The 19,862-nt window shown below is 39.4% G+C and overlaps 2 protein-coding genes across 3 annotated transcripts in view; one reads left to right on the forward strand and one right to left on the reverse strand.

Annotated features, from left to right (window-relative positions):
* The window catches only part of LOC133983270 (RNA-binding motif, single-stranded-interacting protein 3-like), a 137,188-nt gene extending 130,697 nt beyond the window's left edge, over positions 1–6,491 (forward strand). For both annotated transcript variants that reach the window (XM_062422298.1, XM_062422297.1), the window contains exons 11-14: positions 1,304–1,420; positions 1,595–1,681; positions 2,200–2,324; positions 4,099–6,491. In XM_062422298.1, the coding sequence (XP_062278282.1) occupies positions 1,304–1,420; positions 1,595–1,681; positions 2,200–2,324; positions 4,099–4,102 (333 nt within the window). In that variant the 3' untranslated portion in view covers positions 4,103–6,491. The remainder of the gene's footprint in view (positions 1–1,303; positions 1,421–1,594; positions 1,682–2,199; positions 2,325–4,098) is intronic.
* Positions 6,492–9,587: 3,096 nt separating this feature from the next.
* On the reverse strand, positions 9,588–18,317 carry entpd3 (ectonucleoside triphosphate diphosphohydrolase 3). Its single transcript, XM_062422915.1, has 9 exons — positions 18,183–18,317; positions 17,647–17,764; positions 17,249–17,408; positions 15,860–16,019; positions 15,353–15,580; positions 14,475–14,738; positions 14,274–14,384; positions 13,101–13,238; positions 9,588–9,776 (listed from the first exon to the last, which is right to left on the reverse strand). Exons 1-9 carry the CDS (start codon positions 18,315–18,317, stop codon positions 9,588–9,590), a joined length of 1,503 nt encoding a protein of 500 aa, XP_062278899.1.
* Between the last annotated feature and the right edge of the window lie 1,545 nt (positions 18,318–19,862).

Consider the following 19,862-nt stretch of genomic DNA (forward strand, 5'->3'; position numbering starts at 1 on the left):
TTTGACAATCCCTGTTTGACTGTGTGTGTGTGTGTGTGTGTGTGTGTGTGTGTGTGTGTGTGTGTGTGTGTGTGTGTGTTTGTGTGTGTGTGTGTGTGTGTGTGTGTGTGTGTGTTTGTTTGTGTGTGTGTGTGTGTGTGTGTGTGTGTGTGTGTGTGTGTGTGTGTGTGTGTGTGTGTGAGCATTACTGTGAAGCTTGCAGACATAAGGATCTGCACTTAGAGCTTCACAGCTGTGAACAGCTCTGACAGACTGTATGTGCCTTCAAGAGGAACGCTTCACACAGCTAGAACTTTCATTAGTGTGTGTGTGTGTGTGTGTGTGTGTGTGTGTGTGTGTGTGTGTGTGTGTGTGTGTGTCTGTGTTGACTTATGTGTTTTTGTCATTTTGTGAGCCTCACTATGAAGCCCTTCAGATACAGAGCTGTTAAGAAGACTGCCATAGAGTTGGGCTGTTGCCTAAAATACCTAAATTTAATACCTGTGTTCTTCTAACATCCTGTCTCAACATGCAGTTACAGAGGTGCTGACTGCTCTCTGGAGCAATACTGACATGGATCCAGTGCTGCTGTCTGTGCTCATGGGAAGTGTAGTTAAACAGCCATCAAAAATGAATAGTGGTTACCGCTGCAGGGATGTTTCCAGGCATCTCAGCACATCTCTGCCGTTGAGTCTGTACCAGAGCCATGCTAGAAAAGTAAAGCTGAGCGCATCAAGGTGTAAGGCTGCATCAAAGCCCTTCACATTGAAGAGATTTACAGTAAAAGCCTTTCTGCTGCATTCAGAGGCATGTTCTGTCAAGCCTGCCTGGCAGGCTGCATTGCCATGTACAAAGTCAAACCATTTGCAGTCATCAAACCTAACTGGATTGGAAGTCTAAGCTATTTCTTCTGGCTGCATTTCTTATTCTGTCAGGTTTACACGTTTGAAATATTCACACTTTTTCCACACTGCAGTAAACACAGTGACAAATCTCAGCTGTGATAATCTTGTTATGTTATCCAGCTTTACCTACAAGTCTTCCTTTCTTTATTGTTTCTTAATTCAAAGGTGTAGTTTTAGATGAGGAACATTTCATTCTGCACTCTCCTTCATCTTACACTCGTTCTGCCAAGCCAGTCTTCTACTTCAATCTTCTCTCCTCTACCATACTTCCATATCCTACCTCCTATGTTTTTATGGTCTCAGTGTTTTTCCTTAAATGTTATTGGATATAATCATCTGGTTACCTGACAATACTTTCCTCACCTTGCACCACACTGTCTATAACCCAGCCGGTCATGTGTCCTTCCTTTTTCCCTCAGGGTGCTGTGATCACCCCAGCCTCGGCCATCGAGCCCAGTTTGTCTCTTCATCCCTCCAGTGTAATGGCTCCTCTCACCCAGCAGATGAACCACCTGTCTCTGGGGACTACAGGCACTGTGAGTCTCCCCTTTTGCCTCGTCTGACTCATCTTTCTCTGCATCCATGTGGAAAATGTGCAATGACCCTGGGACCGAGCAAAACTGTGAATCCAGAGATTCTGGAGGACATATTGATTGTGTCTATATTATAATAATGTCTCTGCATCTTTGCCCCACCTTCTTTCTCTGCAGTACATGCCTGCTGCAGCGGCTGCTCCTATGCAAGGAACCTACATTCCCCAGTACACTGCAGTGCCTGCCTCTGCCATCACAGTGGAAGTAAGGACAAAAATAAGTTGTTCACTCACTTCATTCAAGTCATTTCACTATTTTAGCCTATTTAAACAGCCTGTTTAGGGTTTTTGGCAACATCTATGCTACTGCAGAGTCACAAAACAATTTGAATTATGTGTAATGAGGAACTTAACTTATTTAAAATATTCCAGTGAATGCAGTTTAGAATGGCTATGCTGATAATAAGTGTAAACCACAGTGTCACTTATATATTGCCACTGAGCCACATTCCAGTTTTAAGCTTTAATAATGTCAGAAAATCAGGTTTTAGTTCCTGTAGGTCACGGATGGACATTGCCAAAAATGTATATGAAACTAACAAAAACCAGAGGAACTAACTGTGAATTCTTAAAATTCTTAGACGGAGCCTGCAAAGTTGAGATAATCATGTTTATTCAATACCACGTGTTGGATAATCTGTATTCATTGCTTAGAGCCCAACATCCTTATTACACCAGAAAGTTAAATATTTGACTTGCGTCTGTTTGTGTTTCTGGTATCAGGGCGTGGTGACAGACCCATCTCCACAGACAACCGCTCCCTCCTCACAGGACGCAAGTGGGCAGCAGCCTTTATCAGTGGAGAATACAGGGGATCATGCCACAGCCTACTCTTACCAGCAGACTAAGTAAATAGATAGATTTCTCTATCCATTGCATTCTCCCTCTACAGCAGTCAGGCAGATGTTGTTCCACTGTTTTATTTTACAAAAACAGCAGTGACAGTGCTGTTGAAAGTGGACCCCAAGCGAAAAGGAAGATGGATGCAAATCTGTGATTCTAGTAGTACACAGCACCATATCATTGTGAAGCAGTAATATATTAGATAGACCATCAATATTTCTTACTGGTAGATTTATCAGGACAAATAGGCAGGAGCTCCTTCATACAAAACACAACTTCTTAGGACTTTTTTTATTTATAGTGTAAATCAGTTTGAATATATTCACATAGACTTGTCACTTGGCTCTTACGTGAATATAATCAATAGGTTATGTGATTATTTGCCAATTTTGGCTGTAATTTAATTTCAGAAGTAACTCAGATTCATTTTTCAGATTAAAGCTCTGCATCGCCTTGGTAGCACATCATTGCAGCATCCTCTGTTTGATTCCAGTTGGAGTCCGTGTCATTCCCCTCTCTCTCTCCCCCCGATGCTTCCTGTCCAAGCTGTCAATTACTAAATCAAAGCAATAAGTTATGTTAAGTAGGGAATCTCTTTTTTAAAAATGGGGTTCCCTACTTAATATTGCTAGACTGCTAAAGAAAAAGAGTATACTTGTATACACTTTACTGAGTCTCATAAAGAAATTGTTTGACTTTTTTCTGCTATTGTGCAGATTAGATGAGGATCTTTAATATTTTTAAGTTAAATATGAAGCCGCATAAAGGAGATGGTCCTTTAAAAGGTAACATCACAGTTACTGTGCCTGGCCAAGAAATTGGCCATCACATAACATAATGTAAAACCGCAACTTTCTTTACTAATTTGTAGCTACATTTTGTTACATTTACACAAGTTAGCTGTTTCCCCCTGTTTCCAGTCTTAATGCTAAGCTAAGCTAACCATCTACTGGCTCCAACTTCTTATCTTACGGACTGATACAAGAGTGACATCAAACTTCTCATCTAATTATCAGCGGAAAAAGTGAATAAGCATATCTCCCAAAATGTCAAACTATTCCTTTAAAGATGTTTCTTTTTGCATATTCACATGGAAAAGACCAAGACAGAGCCTTGGAGGAAAAGAAGAGAGACATGTTAGAAAATCAAGCCATTTATAGGGGAGCTTCACCGACTTTACACATCAAAGCCTATTTACGAGTCTCGTGGAGTTCTACTGCATATGTGGAAAAGTACTATAAAGCCTTTTGTGGCTCCAGAGGGAACTTTGTGAAGTCTGATAACGTCAGTTGGGGGCTGAAGACTACTTGTTTGAAAATTTAACCAGCATAACACACTCGAACCTCCAACCAAACTGTTAGAGGTCAAATTTTGTAGGTAATGTAGACACCAAGTTTTGACAAGGATGAATACAGGAATAAAAAAGATGATATCTCTGCTTCTGCTGCACTGATACTGATCCTTTTGTATTTTATGTGTGTACACTGTGAGTCCAGCTGTGTTATAAGAGTGCAATACTAAATCAGTGAGTATTTTTTTAAAGTAGACTGAGGCCCAAGCTGCTCAGGTGTAGACCATTTCCTGATGTCCTTCCTAACTCTGCATGTTGGCTCCAATCACACATGCAGGTGTCAGATATTCATGATAGCTTCCTAAATAACCTGCTGGTGGTTTCCTGAACGAGCAGCAGTTGGACAAAGCATGTTGTGCCTGTTTTAGTGATAGTGACTTTTTCCACATTTACCTTTTTTCACTGACTTGTTTTTCTGCCTCCTTTAGATAACAAGATGGTAGGAATCATTGCTGCATTGCCTTTAGAAGGACTGCACTGAGGCGCTGGAGACACAGAGAGAATCAAAATGAAACGGGGACAAAATAAGGTGACATGGACAACACTGAGGGGAGAATGCTTCCACTGTGCACAGGCACCAAATAAAAGACAAAATGAAGAAAAAAAAAAATTCCATTCTATTTCTTACCTGGTTGAACCAAGAAAACGACAAAGAAGAAAAAAGAAATGATGATTTGCTGAACTTGAGGACAATGAAATCAAACGCAGTCTGCAACTTTGAGTTTATTATTTCTCACTGTGAGACTGGACTTTGCCTCCAAAGGAAAAGACATAGACTGAAATCTAAACTCAACCAACAAACTGTACAGAGAAAAAAAAAGAACATTTGAATGTGCAGGTAGATTTTCAGACTTTTTTTATTAAAAAAGCAAGGAAGCAAAGTCTAGAAAAAACAGGTTGTCTTCCTTTGATATTAAGCTACATCATTTTCATCCTTTTATTATTTGAGTAGTTTTCTAGAATATCAATGTTTTCGTAAATCTTTATTGCCTTAATTTTCTCAATCTTTGGGAAACAGTCTCCATAGTGTTGAATTATTAAAAAAAAGACTGAGTGGTTGAGTGATTTGAGGGGTTCTTAGAGTTCTCGGAGACTAAATCTAAAAGCTATCTGTACAGGATTAAAAAAAAATATGGTTGTATTTGTATGAAGATGATTTTAAATTATGTGGTGCAGTGCAGCTGTTGGTTGGTAGGAGAAAAAAATCGTGTGGGACTTGTGGGAGGGGTCAATCCACTGCTTCCTGGAAAATGCAGTTTAGTTTAGTTTTATCATGAGTTTAAAAAGAATTGTTTCTCCATCACATTTGTATTTCTCTCTTTTTTTGTTTTTTACTTGCATTCTTTTCACCTTCAAAATGTTTTTGCTTTGCCTGCTTTGCTTGTCTCACTGCAAAAAGAAAAGTAAATAAAAAATTTAAAAAAACGCAGCCTACAGGTGGCATATTTTATACCAAAGATGAAAAAACTAGGTAGTGAAGATATTTTCCTCATGTTGCTTTCTCTTTATTTTTTCACCTCCGGAACTGAGATTTTTTTGCTTGACATGCTGTTGGCGTGTGAGATAAGTGTATCAGTGACTGAGAACATGCAGTAGCTCTTTTACACAATTGCCTCAACCAGAAAATTGAGATGCTTTGTTTAGTTTTCAATCAAACGTGTTAATGATGTAAGGTGGGAGGGAGCAGACAACCTGTGGAGGTAGTGGAAGAGGTGGGTATATTATTGGGAACAAGTTGGTTTAGTATATTTTAGTGGTAAGGAAAATGCATTTTATCCTGTGGAATATTGGTGTGTACTCTTCAAAGTTGTGTATACACATAATTACATCGTCCTCAGGCTGCATTGTGGCTACATCCTAAATGTCCACAGTGAGATGCAGTAACTGTATGACTGCAAGCCAAAACACTCTAGATGTAATTATTTTCAAATGCATTGTCTCAGTCCATGCAACACACTGTTTTTACACCACTGTCTTGCCAAAAACAAGCCATTTAAAATGTGAGTAGGATGACGATCTCTGTAAGGAAAAGGGCATTTCTGTTGAACGAAATCATTTAAGCTTATGTATATTCTCCTGAGAGGACAAGGAGAACGTTGTTGTTTTCACTATTTTTTTTCTTATTGTGTTGCCTTTTTTGTTTTGTTTTTATAATTGATTATGATGTGTGAGCTGCTAAATACTTTTCAGTATTGGGGAGTGAGGTTGTCTTTTGTTGGGTGGGTGTTGAAGAGGTGCACCTCCTGAATGACAGTAATTGACCATTTTAAGACAGGATAAAGACAGTTCCTGTTGATTGTTATCCGTGACTTGACAATGTAAAAAGCATCCTGCAAGTTGTGTGCTTCTTTTCAAGTGAAAGAAAAGACACGTTCCTGGTTGCAGCCCTTGAAAAACAAAATAATCTGCAAATAAGAATCTCCATAATTCGTACTCTTACGTTAAAATACTTTGTACTAGTTAAGAAAAAATATACACACTATTAAACTGTCTGACACCAGCTCTGAGGTCACCCCCTCGAAGCCCCGCCTACCTGACCCTCCACCAATGAAAGGAAGCTAATGGAGACGGAAACATAGAAAAAGCATGGTTCAACCAAAATCAAGCAAATACTAACCTCTATTGGAAAATAAATTATTGAAACAAGAGAGAGAGAGAGAGTAGAGAACGTGAGAACAAAAGTAATATTTATGAGATCTTTTTTGTACACGTGTGTAAAAGAAGATGAAACAGAAATAACTTTGATGATGCTATTTTTTTATTTGCTTGGTCACATGCCTCCCATGTCTTTCAAATTGTGATTCTGAGAGTGTCTGTAGAACCAGTGGATATTGCTGTAGTTTCAAATGTCTCTTTTCTTTTTGTTTTCTTTTTAGACAAATCTTTCAATAAAAAAATGTTTCAAACAGTGAATATGCTGTAGTGTATACTCTCTGCAGGTACAACACAGTACCACTAGAGTGCACTGTAGTACACAGTATGAGTGAAGAGTGGAAAGGTCATTGGAAGAAGCTGTCTGTCTGTCTGTCTGTCTGTCTGTCTGTCTGTCTGTCTGTCTGTATAGGCTACTTTTGGGGAGAGTGACCATGATCTTGTGTGTGTGTGTGTGTGTGTGTGTGTGTGTGTGTGTGTGTGTGTGTGTGTGTGTGTGTGTCACCCAAACACAGAGGCATTTAAGCAAACATAATTATCCATGATTGTACTTTGGCTAGCAGGTAAAGCAGGTCATTCAGTTTTTGCAAGGTTGGTCATTTGATCCCCGGCTCCTCCTCTCCTTAGTTTAGACTTGAAGATGACACGAATGATTCAACAACAACAAATGCCACAGTTAGTAGATATGTTTATTATATAAGGATTCAGAGTTATTATCAAAACACAATTGACACAGTCAGTGCATCACACAATAATCATGCATAATAATCTCCAGTGCAATGTCATTGAAAGAGCCACTCGAGTTAAGATTGATTTATACCAAATGTCAAAAGACACACACACATTTTTATTCATGCTGTTCTGTCAGAAATGATCTCAGACAAGTGAAGAAATCATGGTGGGTACTTTTGTTTTAGAATAAAATGTTTCAGAATGCCTTCGTCTTGAAAAAAAGCCACACTTATTATATAGATATATAAACAGCATTACAACTCGTCAGGCACCTGACAGTTAAACTGGCTTGCGAATATCAAGCATGTTGATTGTACTACACTCATCAGTCAATAAATTTCATTGCTCGCTCTCAGCAACACTTCTTCCATCTTGTTGCTGTCTGATTGTGGGGCTCATCTGTGAAACTGACAGGATAGAGTTTCTACCAAAAACACGTCATTAACTTTTTGTCATCAGTGCTTTACATCTGTAAACTAATCACTGCTGATTGAAATGAATCTCACCTAAGGCTACATACAAGCTCTCATTTTACTATAACAGTGTATTTACATTACTGCATTCTGAGAGACAAACAGCTGAATAAAAAAGCTGAATTGTCAATTCCTCACACAACTAAGGCTGTATTCTTAAGGACACAATGCTTAATACTATACTTAACTCAATGGAGAAGTTTACTAAAACTACTAGATTGACTTGACAAAAACTAAGTTCCATTGATTTAAAGGACCAGTGTGTAGAATTTAGTGGTATCTAGCAATGAGGTTGCAGATTTTTATGTAATGTATGCCAAGTTTGTTCGCTGGATGCCACTAAATTCTACACAGTGCACCTTTTAACTTTTAATTAGCTGATTAGTATAGTGTAAAGCATGTATCCAACAGTACCCTTCACTGTGCAAAAGAAAAACCTCCCCAGTGATGTAACAACACAATTGTTGGAATAAATATGATGAATTTGGTGGACGGTAGCATCATTTTAACCTATTAATTGTTTGCAAAAAGAATCATTAGGAAACACTGTCACATTAAGCATTCAATGCAATTTTTATTAAGGAGGGTTTTAATGAGTATTGTATGGAGTACTGTTGGATACAGTTTTCAGTGAGTTCACACAGTGAAAAACACTACAGTAAAGCTGCAAAGTGCCACTCATTTGAAGGTAAAGCAGATGCATTCAGTGCAATTACATTTATATTGTACAGGAGAAAATAAAACATAATCATTAGGTGAGTTTATAACTCACGCCTTTGCTTGAGGGTCCATGTGTGTAGCACACAAGTGTGCATAATCTCATTTTGGGATTGTGTCTTGGGTGACACAATGTTTACTAGGGGTTGGGACATTTCTCGTTTATACGATGCATCGCGATGCGGACCTGGACGACTCTGCATCGATTAACAAAGTTCAAGAATCGATTATTTAACTGTTAGTTAATAACTTGATGTTAACGGACGACCAAGGCCAGAACCAAACTGTGAGGGCAGCGCAACAGCCGGACAGTCTTATAGATACATCTTTAAAAAGAGGCTACTGTAGCATTATGTGATTGAATGACTAAATAATTACTTCTTGAAGTTTACTGTGGACTTTCAAAGCTGTCACTCAGCTAATGCTAACAATAGCGGAGCGGCTAATAGAGCAGCTGACCAACACACACTGCAGCATGAAACAACGTAAACTCTGAGTTGAAGGAAATAACTCGGTGCTCCGTCTGTCTCACCTCTACAACCCTGCAACTGCGCAGTGTGTTGGACAGTGATGTCTGTCCCGGAGCTAACGGTACACTGTCACTGCACTCCGCCCTCAGTTTGTTACTAGGTCTGTTGGCTTATTTTGGTCTACTTATTTTAATGTTAATATGTCATATTTATTAGACTTATTGTATCAATTGATGAAAAATTAGCTGTGCAGTAAGAAAAGAAAATGAGGGTGTGATGCATGGAGATGCATTAATAATCGTTTTAGAATCGATTCGTAACCCTCTGAATCAGATTTTAATCGAATCATGAGGTGCCGAGAGATTCCCACTCCTAATGTTCACCATATCAGAGGACATGGACATTCTTCTTCATGGACATTCTTCTGTGCCCTTTAATATTCTCTCATTCTGACAACTAACATGTTATCAACAATATTTCTGCAGCTTGAAAAAGACAACAGTAAACTAGTCTAAATGTAAAAAGATCCTATCATTTAAATACATGTGAGTTTCCCTGAGATTAAAAAAAGATTTTTTTATTTTTTTTTAACTGTCTCAATAAAACCAGGTCTCACATCTGAGTCTAGCTCAAAGGTACTAGCAGGATACACAGTGAGAAGTGTTCATACTAAGACTCTTTTTTAAGGCTCTCAAATTTTATAATTGAAACAAAAGGCAGTAAATGCCTCCGGCTGAAAATAAAAACATACTCATAATTTTCAGTACAGGTGCTTAGGCCCATGCTATTGTAGCACCCTACAGATACTTACAGGATTATAGCAGCCCCCAAGGCTTACAATGACAGATCATTCCTTTTGTGAATGGTACGCTCTCAGTAGCAGGTACGAATGAGGATGATAAAAATTAACACAGCAGTCACAATGGTTATGGCTGAGAATAGAAAGATGAGGCCCGCAAAGACAGGGTCTGCCATTGGGGGGACTTCTTTTACTTCAGACGGGATCATATTGGACATACTCAGCATGTAACCCAGACTCCAACCTATACTGGTTTTCTTTACCTGAAGAGAAGAAGAAAACAAAAGACAATAAGAAATATTGCATTTTTCTCACTGAATTTGCTCGCTGTACACAATGTCCTTCAAGTGCGTGCCTCCAGCCAGCTAATACATTACTTCAAATCAAATCAAACTTTATTGTCACTAAGTTGCACATTTCAGCAGTAGTGTGCACAGAGTGAGACAGCGTTTCTATCTTGGGGTCCTGTGCAAAAAATGCAGATACTCATCACATATTATCACATATAGCACCCCCCCCCCCCCCCCCCCCCCCCCCACATCGCGAACACCCACACACATACACACCTCCCCTAAGACACATTAGGCAGGGCTGTATAATAAATAAGTGTAATAAATAAATGGTAATAATAAATAATGGGTAATATATAATATAAAATAGTCAGCAATATAAAATGGTCAGCAATTTAGGAACCTAACAGCTTGTGGAGGAAAGCTGTTGATCATTCTGGTGGTTCTGCTTCTGAAGCTTCTGTACCTCTTGCCTGAAGGCAGCAGTTCAAAGTACTTATGAAGCGGGTGTGGTGGGTCCCCAACAATGTTCAGTGCTCTGCTCCTGCAGCGGCTCTGGAAGAGTTCTTGTACAGAGGGGAGAGAGACTCCAATGACCTTCTCAGCTCCCCTAACAATCCTCTGCAGGGCTTTTTTATCTGACACACTGCAACTCGAGTACCTCGTGAGTATGCAGTATGTCAGAACGCTCTCGACCACGCCCCTATAGAATGCTCTAGGCATGGGCCGGTATGAGATTCTGACGGTATGATAACCTTAGGCAAAAATATCACGGTTTAACGGTATTATGATTACAGCTCTAAGATGTGTTATTTTAAAAACAATAAAAAGAAAAAACGTTTCCATTGAACAGTGTTTTATTTTATGTTATTTATTTTAGTAAATATGTATTTAAAATAAAAAAAATAAGAAAAAAATAACTGAATTATTTCTAAATAAAAACCTGCAACTCAAGTCATGACATAAATGAATTATTTTTAGTGGAGAAAAAAACAACACAAAATGCAAATAAATGCAATCACTTAACCTACGTGGCTCAAGATCAGAACATAAATAATTGAAAAAAGTAAAAACACTTCTAAGATAAAAAATAAATAAATGCAGGCAGGAGCTTAAAACTGAATCTCAACATTTTTTGGAGACTTGCTCACTATCATATTCGATGTATTGCCTCCTCGGACTGCCACTGTCCGCAAGCACGTTTGGCACGTTGGGCGACCTTCTTTCTCCAAGTCGCGGCCGTCTGTCTTTTTACGGTAGCCGAAGTATTCCCATACAGCCGACTTGGTCCTTTTAGACGGGGGGAAAAGTTCGGGGGGGCTCGCCTCTCTCAGCCATCATACAGCCTGCAGAGCTACCTGCTTGTAACATGAACCGGAGGTGCGGGGGGAGGGGTACTTTACACTGCAGCTGCACACGACCTGAGGGACCTCCACTTTCTCTCTGACGAGACGTCACATAAAAAAAGAAAACCTGCTCATACCGCAGGAATGGTATGACGGAAAATGTTAGTGGTTTTGAAACCGTGACTTTTTCATACCGTGATATACCTTGAAACCGGTAACCGGCCCATGCCTAGAATGCTTGGATTTTGGTGGGGATGGAGGCCTGTTTCAGTTTCCTCAGAAAGTGTAGTCTCTGCTGGGCTCGTTTTGTGATTACTGAGGTGTTATTGTTCCAGCCCAGATCCTGCAAGATCTGTAGTCCGAGGAACTTGATGTTGTTCACTCTCTCTACTGCGTAGCCGCTGATACAGATGGGAGCGTGCTCAAACCGTGACCTCCGAAAGTTGATGACCATCTCTTTCGTTTTGTCCAAGTTGAGCATCAGATTGTTCTCTTGACACCAGTCCTCAAGTTGTTTGACTTCTTCCCTGTACATTGATTCATCATTTCATCAACTTGATGATCTGGTTCTCCTCGAATCTCGCTGCGCAGTCATCTGTTATAGCAGTGGGCTGAGGACACAGCCTTGAGGGGGATCCTGTGCTCAGGTGTTTTTACACAAACAGACTGTGGTCTCTCTGTCAGAAAGTCCAAGATCCAGGGACAAATGGCGTTGTCCAGGCCGATCTCAAGGAGTTTCTCCATTAGTTTCAGGGGAATGATGGTATTGAACGCTGAGCTGAAGTCAATGTACAGGATTCTGGCATAGGTGTTCTTGTGGTCCAGATGAGTGATGACTGAGTGCAAGGTGGTTGATATCGCTTCCTCTTTGGAAGGGTTAGGGCGATAGGCAAACTGGAGCGGGTCAAATGATGCAGGGAGGCAGGCTGTGATGTGTGGTTTGACGAGCCGTTCAAAACACTTTGCCACTATCGGCATCAGTGCAATGGGGCGGTAGTCGTTCAGACAGGATACAACTGCTTTTTAAGCGACTTGGACAATGGTTGATGTTTTGAAGCATCTTGGGACGGTGGCCTGACTGAGAAAGATGTTGAAGCGCAGCGCAGGCTCTGAGGACTCGTCCCGGGATGTTGTCCGGGCCTGCCGCTCTACATGTCTTGAGAGGTTTCTAGCCCTGTTATATAACTGCACAATTAGAGCTCACGGGCAAATGATGAGTCACATCACACAGATGTCAACCCCTAAAAAGAATCTAAGTGTGCCTGTTTTGAAACTTCCTATACAAGGATCTGTCAACTGCCAGACTACCAGACACCCTAAGGCACTAAACAGCACACACAGCACACTAATTCTCTTGTTGGTGCGATAGGAAATTAGGAGTTGTTGAGGAATGCTCTTGTGATTAAGTCGAAAGGGCAACCCCAATGATTAAAGGGAAACCCCTATACCATTTGGAAACTGCAGCTATAATGTAACTGTATTGTGCAAATGTCACGAACTAGGAATCCCCTTCTGTTGAGGGAGCTCCATTGTGAAAGACGCTCCGTATCCTGAGGGCATCCCAGAGTGATATATTGCTTCTTTCACTCTGGCCTCAACTTTGTGAGCTCAGATCATCATGTCAGCCATCCGACTTCAATGGGCCCCAATGGGTGGCCCCATTCCCACTTATTATGTTGTCAAGTTAAATGATGTTAAACGCCTGGCTTTGACACACTGTGATAGGACCGGCAGCTAAGGCATGACATCTCTCATCAACCATAGATGTATATTCACATTTTCTCTTCTCTGTATAATAGAGCATTACTTTGTTGCACATGCAGAGAATGAAGTCGATATGTACATGCTTCATAGGCAGTAGTTGGAGAAAGGAATGTCTTGTTTTAAAAATGAATTTATTTCTTCAACTCTTGCATAATGTAATATGTTTTTTTGTTTATTTTCAACTAACCTCTGACTGAAAGTGAATGTTTTTCCAGGTGTCATTGTCAAACTTGTATCCATCTGCCAGCAAAGTGAAGACATAGTGAGCGGCGAAGCAGTACGTCCGAAGGTATCTGGAAGAGATCCATGTCTTCTGTGCCCTCAGCTGAAAAAAAGAAAGCAAAGGTTAGAGTTTAGCTTATGATAAGGATGATCAATGATACAAATTCATTAAAATGAATGCAAATAACAAAACAGCCATGTTTAAGATCAGACTTGACAGACTTGTAACAATTTAGGCCAAGGCTGAGGCTAAACAATGTGAGATCCAAGACCATTTTGAAAATCACAGTTAAATATTTTGAAATTGCGCTTATATTGTATACGCTTATACTCCATAGCCAGCAAACTAGCTTATCATACCATAAAGACTGGGGGGAAACAGCTGGCCCAGTACTTTTAAATTACTTCTTGGCTCTGGCAGGGTTTTCCTGAAGTCTTGTTATCACTGTAAAGTTGCCAGGCAATCAGTGAAAACTTTGGGAAGTGCGTCATGGCCAAGAAAAAGGTAAGCACAAAACTAACCAAAATACCACAACATGTTTTTATGCTTTGGTTTTTGTACGAATCAAACAATATATAAGATATAACATGTTTTTTTATGAGCTTTAGAGCTGCTGGTGCTGTATTTTGCCACCGTTGAGCAGAGCTAGCTGTTTCCCCTAATTTCAAAAGGCATAAATACTAGTTTTCTACAAGTAGCGATCATCCTAAAACAATAACCCTGCCAAATATGTTCTTAGGTGAGTTGGCCATGAGAGCAGTTTTGACATCACATGATTTACAGGAACACCAACAGACAGAACTGAAAATGGTGACACGCTGCTGAGAATGTGGAGCTGGCCACACCTCAATCAGTGATGGCAAAACAGATGATTTGCCTCAGGAAACTATGTTCTTTCCTTGCCTGTTCTTGATTAGTGAAATTATTGTGGAATGTGGTTTTCCATTGTGCTGAACGAGGTATTATTTGCTTTGTTTTTATATACTTCTTTTTCTGCTGCAGTCTTCTTGTTTTTGTACTTTCCTTGTTCTACACTTCACTTCCCCCTTCCATCTGTTCTCTACATTTCCTGTCTTATTTCCTTCAGTCCATCCTTGATGTCTTGTTACCCTATTGGTACCAATATGAAGAACATACCGTTGTCCACTCTGTGTGGCAGAATTCCGTCACTGCGCTGTTGAATTGATCAAAATACGATGTGCCATTCATCAGCAGAGCTCTAGCAACGTAGAAGAATCCTGCATATGCCTGGCAGGAACAGAGAAACATACCATAAAGTTAGTTGGTTTGCATCTTCATCTGCCTGCTTGCATGTGTCTCATATGTTCTGTGTGTTACCATAAATTCTCCAGTGACTGGCGGCTGCTCGACTCCATCAAAGGAGCACTGGGCTGAGGAACAATACCTGAAATCAAATATTGATTTCACTATGCTCTCGCACTTGTCTGAGTCGCCGGTTCCCACCATGAACATTTCCTGGTCTGGATTGTAGTTGTCTGGCTTCTTTGTGCACTCGCTGTTATAAATGAATGAGTGCTTCATGGTAGTGTTGAAACCTTTAGGGTAGCAGGGGTTGATAATGTAGGCTGGGTCAGATGATTCCTGGAGCATTGAGAAGAGAAAGAAAAGGTCAGAAGAAGGAATGGAGGATGGGATTGGAAATAAAAATTAGCAGTTAAAAGGGCGACAGGAAGAGACATGGGAGGATGAGATAAGAGTTTGCAAGATATTGCTTCTGCATTTACCAACACCATCCATATAAAACATGACTTTTGCCATGAAATGCTGATGTCAATACAAACTTAACATTTTTTTCTCAAGACATGATGCTTCAGCACCACTACAAATGTATACCTGTAACATACAGTACTGTATTCTCACAGCATAGCATATTTCTCCTCCTACAATACTATCAGTTTCAAGAATGAATTATAATGCATTTCTCCCAGACTAGCTTGAAGGCATTCACAGTTCGATCAATATTCTTAATAACATAATGCATCCTTGTCTCCCTCTGGCTGTTAGTGGCTCAGGGACAGCAGTGTTCACTGATCAGCTCTTAACTAGGCATTAATGGATCTTAGCCTGCATACATATACACTGACACAACAGAAACACATAAGCAAATTCAAGAAAGAGTCCTGTGAGTCCTAGTGAGTACCTGGGTAAGTACACACACATACACGTGCCAAAAAACACAAAGAAAAGCTTTATACCTGGACTACTTTATCCATAACCCTCTTCTCAGCCTCATTCTTGCCATAGCAGAGGAAGCTGTGTGTGTAGACATTGTAAGGGTAACCATAGAGTTTGACATGCAGGTAGTCAGGCCCTGTGAGATTGTCCTGGACTGCAAAGGCAATCTGTGTAGACGCTCCACCAAGGTCCATGGATCCCACTGTCTTTGCCCCTTCAGGGCGTATATAGGTGTTCCACCGATTTTTCTGCAAATATAATGGAAAATATGAATATAAAAACTATATGATGGCCCTGTTTGTAAATCAGTATACAGTGTTTTCTTCTTTTTATATTTAAATATTTGGATCAAGCACACTTTGACCCACCTGTGTAGTATGATTGACAGGAGAGTAGGGAGGGAAGATAGATAGATAGATAGATAGATAGATAGATAGATAGATAGATAGATAGATAGATAGATAGATAGATAGATAGATAGATAGATAGATAGATAGATAGATAGATAGAGTTAATTTCTAAATTACCTCTAGGAAGTTTCCCTTGAGGTAGTTGACAGTAATCCACCCATACAGCCCCTCTTCCTGACCAGTAATAATGGAGGCATTTTGGAAGTCGAATGGAAGGGAGATCAGATATTCTCTGAGACTTGCCAGGATTTCATTGGACCTCTGTTCATCCTCCTCCCTACAACCAAAGCACAAAAATGAATAGGATTATAGGTGCTTCTCAAAGTGGTCAGTAGCAGTCAAAAATAGAAACAATGATATTAAACTCCAAAAAACATCATCCATAGAATGTATTGTTTATTATCCATAAGATTCACACAAATCTACATGGAGGGTTTAGACTTCATTAAAGCAAAGAAATCCACCCTGGGACTAGGATAATACTTTTATGACCTGTATTGCTCAGTAAGCATATTGTGTAATTAGCCACTACTGTGAGAAGATCCCAAATAGGGATATCCTAGCATCACTGCTTTGGGTGTTGCTATAATCTTGTCCCAGCCTGCATTGTAGACCTGTTTTCATTGCCAGCCCTCCTTGTGACTGAGTGAGCTTTAGGAAAACATGTGGTATACAGGTGAAGTTAAACTGCTCTGATCTTTCCTGTCACCCTTTAATACATTATAAGCAGTGTTGGGGAGACTTAAACTGCATGTAGTTGAACTACATAGCTTAACTACAATTTGCTGTAACTTGCTGGTAGTTAAACTACATTCATATTTTGTCCTGCTTCAAGTATTTCAACTACTTTTTGGGTCATTTTTTGTAGTTTAACTACTCAATTTGGCCAATAACATGACATATTTTCTATTAAAAAAAAACACCCATATAATATAAATGTTATTTTACCATTATTGTGTTCCAGAACTCTCTTTAAAAAAAGGCATGAATCATGTCATGACAAGCCAACATTGTTGTTCAAGACACACCGATCTAGAATATGTCTACCTCTTTGTATTTTTTATTACATTTTTTGTTGACTGATTTACATTTCTGGGTATTGGGGTAGGATTTTCATTTTCTCTTTATATTACCCAACATGTCTATAGATTACCCAATATGTCTATGGTGAACCTACAGTATGTTGACCAAAAATGTCATCTTTTTTTCTTTAAAAAAATAAAACTGAGTTGAGAGGCATATTTCTGCTGGCTATTATGTTTTGTTTCATATAAACCACATGTTGATTTATTTAACGCTGAGTTAAATGAGTATAAACAGTATAATTAGTTGCTAAAGCTACAAACTACATTTCTCCAGGGGTAGAAATGTAGTTTGTTCAACCTACTGCCAGGCTGAACTACATGTAATTTTACAAGCTACGCTTGCAAAGTAGCTTCCCCAACACTGATTATAAGTAACTGCTAGCGAATACCCTGAAGCTAGCTTGTTTCTGCATTTCCTTACTGTAACAGCCTCATTCCAGCAGTAGCTCCCAGAAAGAGAAGTGTGGTGTTGTGTTTTTTAGCAGGAATGGCTTCGGTGATGTTCTTCATGCAGGCTTTGAAGGCTTTCCATGATTCAGCATCCTTCTCAGAGTCAACTTTCATCGCTGAGATACCCTCACCTGTAGGCACAAGGCGAAGCTAGAATCATATTTTTAAATTCTGCACAAAATAAATTAGATAAAATATCCAAGTAAATGTGTTTTTAACATTTCAGTTGAATACAGGTTTAAGGAGCTTTGATTACATTTATTTTCTTTTTCTAACATTTCCATGTATTTATACATAACTCAATACAGGAAAATGTATGTCATATAAAAGCTGTAATTTTCTCTTCTCGATGTATGTATAAAGACTCACCAGCAACTTTACAGTTCATTATCTGAGTCACCACTCCTGTTTCATTTTCCTTCTCCCCTGGCCACTCGTAAAGGTACACGTTGGAGCGAGATGAACCGGAGTCTATCACTATGCCATACTAAAGAGAGAAAGAAAGGTTACAAGGTTTAATTATTTATTTTGGTCTATTTGACTATGTTTGGTAAAACACATGAAGCCCTATAGTATATTTTGCTGTTGAAGCTGCTTCAAACCCCACCCCCGACTCCAAAACCCTCCTTAAAAACCACACATGGTCCATCAGGACCATCATCCATCACCAAACTGACTGATGAGAAACTTCCTTCCCCTGACCCTGACCTGACATCTGGATAGTGTCTGGCAACACATTCACAATGGAAGATGAGTAAGAGTTGAAGAATGTGTATTTGAATACCTGTCTCTGTCTCTCTCTTCCTCTGTGCGGATGCATTTTGAGCACTTAATGTACTTTTAAATGTGAAAGTGAAAAGACTTTTAGCCAAAGGGTAAATGTGTATCTGCGGGCATGTGTTCACCTCTAAAGTGTACTCTTTAAAACTCCAGGTTTTCTGGATAACGGCGACAGCTATGAGGGCTGCAATACCGGTGAAGAGGAAAAGCAGCACTCCTGCTATGCGACACTTGTAACCCGTTTGCTGCTTGGAAGCCATTTCCTGTAGGTAAGAAAAGAAAGAAAACAGTGTGTGGTTCTCACTAAAAGCATCTTGGCACTCAATGCAATGACATGTTGAAAGGTTTATAAAGTGATGATTAGTAATAATAGTAAAATGTATTTACTTTTAAGATGCACAAAATGCTGCATTAACAGTATTGAAGGCAAACTAAGCAATATCAACACATAAAAGGAAACAAACAGTGCTGAGGTAGTTTAAGATTATCTTTGATGATCTTTTTTTATTGAACTTTTCTCACTTATTAAAACCTCACACATTTAGCCTCAGAATCTCAAAGGTTGTGCATTTATATAAACTGTCATTCTGTGTTTAATTCTTCCTGATGGTAATGAGGAAGGCGTTCACTCCTAACACTGATATCTAGAACAAATACATTTACACCAAGCTGCAGGCCTTGCAGAAACACTCACCTCACAGAAAGATTACTTTTTCGTCAAATCTCTGTCTCATTCATAAACATGGCATGCCAGAACTCATTCTGTTCGAGTTTCAAGTGTATACTCAGTGACAGAAAAGAGCGTTTCTTGCCAGATCAGCCATGTGTGCTTTGATGAGGAAAATCTGCACATCCACTTGGTTAAAAAAATGTTTCCAATATGTAAGGCTCTTGCTCTTGTACTGGCCTCTCACAAGCATCTCTCAAGTAGGACACAGAGTAGTATAGAGCGCAATATGGCAGCAATTACGGGAACACTCAATCTAATTTTCTGCTTTGTTCCACCATCCTTCCATGCTATTAACACCTTCAGTTTTCACTGGTATGTGTTGCATGTGAATATTTATATTGAAAACAGCCATGCTTTGTTATGTAATAGTAAGGACTGAATATATTCCATTTAAAATAGTAAGGGGGAAAATTACCCTAACCCTTTTCTTTCTTGAAAAAGTGCAACATGATCCTGTGTTTGAAGCAGTGTTTGGTTGCATAAATGAAAGCATAAATGGTTGCTTTGGTGTAATTTGGGGTAATGCAGCATGATAACTACAACCTTGTGTGGGTGTAAAACTATTAGGTAGTGCTGCATCAGCCTTGTCACAGGTGTAATTATCAGACTGTTAGACATTTTGTACAGTGAGCAGATCTCTATCATTCACTCTTTTTTTCCTTTAAGCTATATAAATCTAAGATAAATATTTGACTTCTGCATTGTCATCAATGTGTGACAACAGTGCGATGACAATGTTTGTTATTCTTTTAATTTCCAGGACTAAATGTCACCACAGTAACTTCAGCGAAAACACGCAAGTCATAGCTGTAAGACAAGGTGTGATTACCACCTGAGGACATGCCAAAAAACATATGTCATGTCCCCTATGTGTGCTGTCAAATTATGTCAGGCTTGTTATTCGAAACATAAGAAATCAGAGAATGTCCGTCTGCTTTTCTGCTATTTACTTTTTACCTTTACTTAGACACGTGCCATATGTGTGAAATTATATCCTATCATGCTGACAAAGTAAAAACAGAACATGTTATTTTCGCCCCTCATTACAGGAATGGAAATGTTTACGGCGTTATGA

Source organism: Scomber scombrus, chromosome 7 (genome assembly GCF_963691925.1).
Source record: "Scomber scombrus chromosome 7, fScoSco1.1, whole genome shotgun sequence".
Taxonomy (NCBI): Eukaryota; Metazoa; Chordata; class Actinopteri; order Scombriformes; family Scombridae; genus Scomber; species Scomber scombrus.

Excerpts from the sequence above, each read along its gene's own strand:
- entpd3 (XM_062422915.1), bottom strand. The coding sequence starts at position 18,317 with ATGGCTTCCAAGCAGCAAACGGGTTACAAGTGTCGCATAGCAGGAGTG. Across the intron at positions 16,020-17,248 it reads GCTGGAATGAGGCTGTTACA|GGAGGAGGATGAACAGAGGT; the intron begins GTAAGGAAATGC and ends CTTTGGTTGTAG. Across the intron at positions 9,777-13,100 it reads ACATTCACTTTCAGTCAGAG|GTAAAGAAAACCAGTATAGG; the intron begins GTTAGTTGAAAA and ends TCTTCTCTTCAG.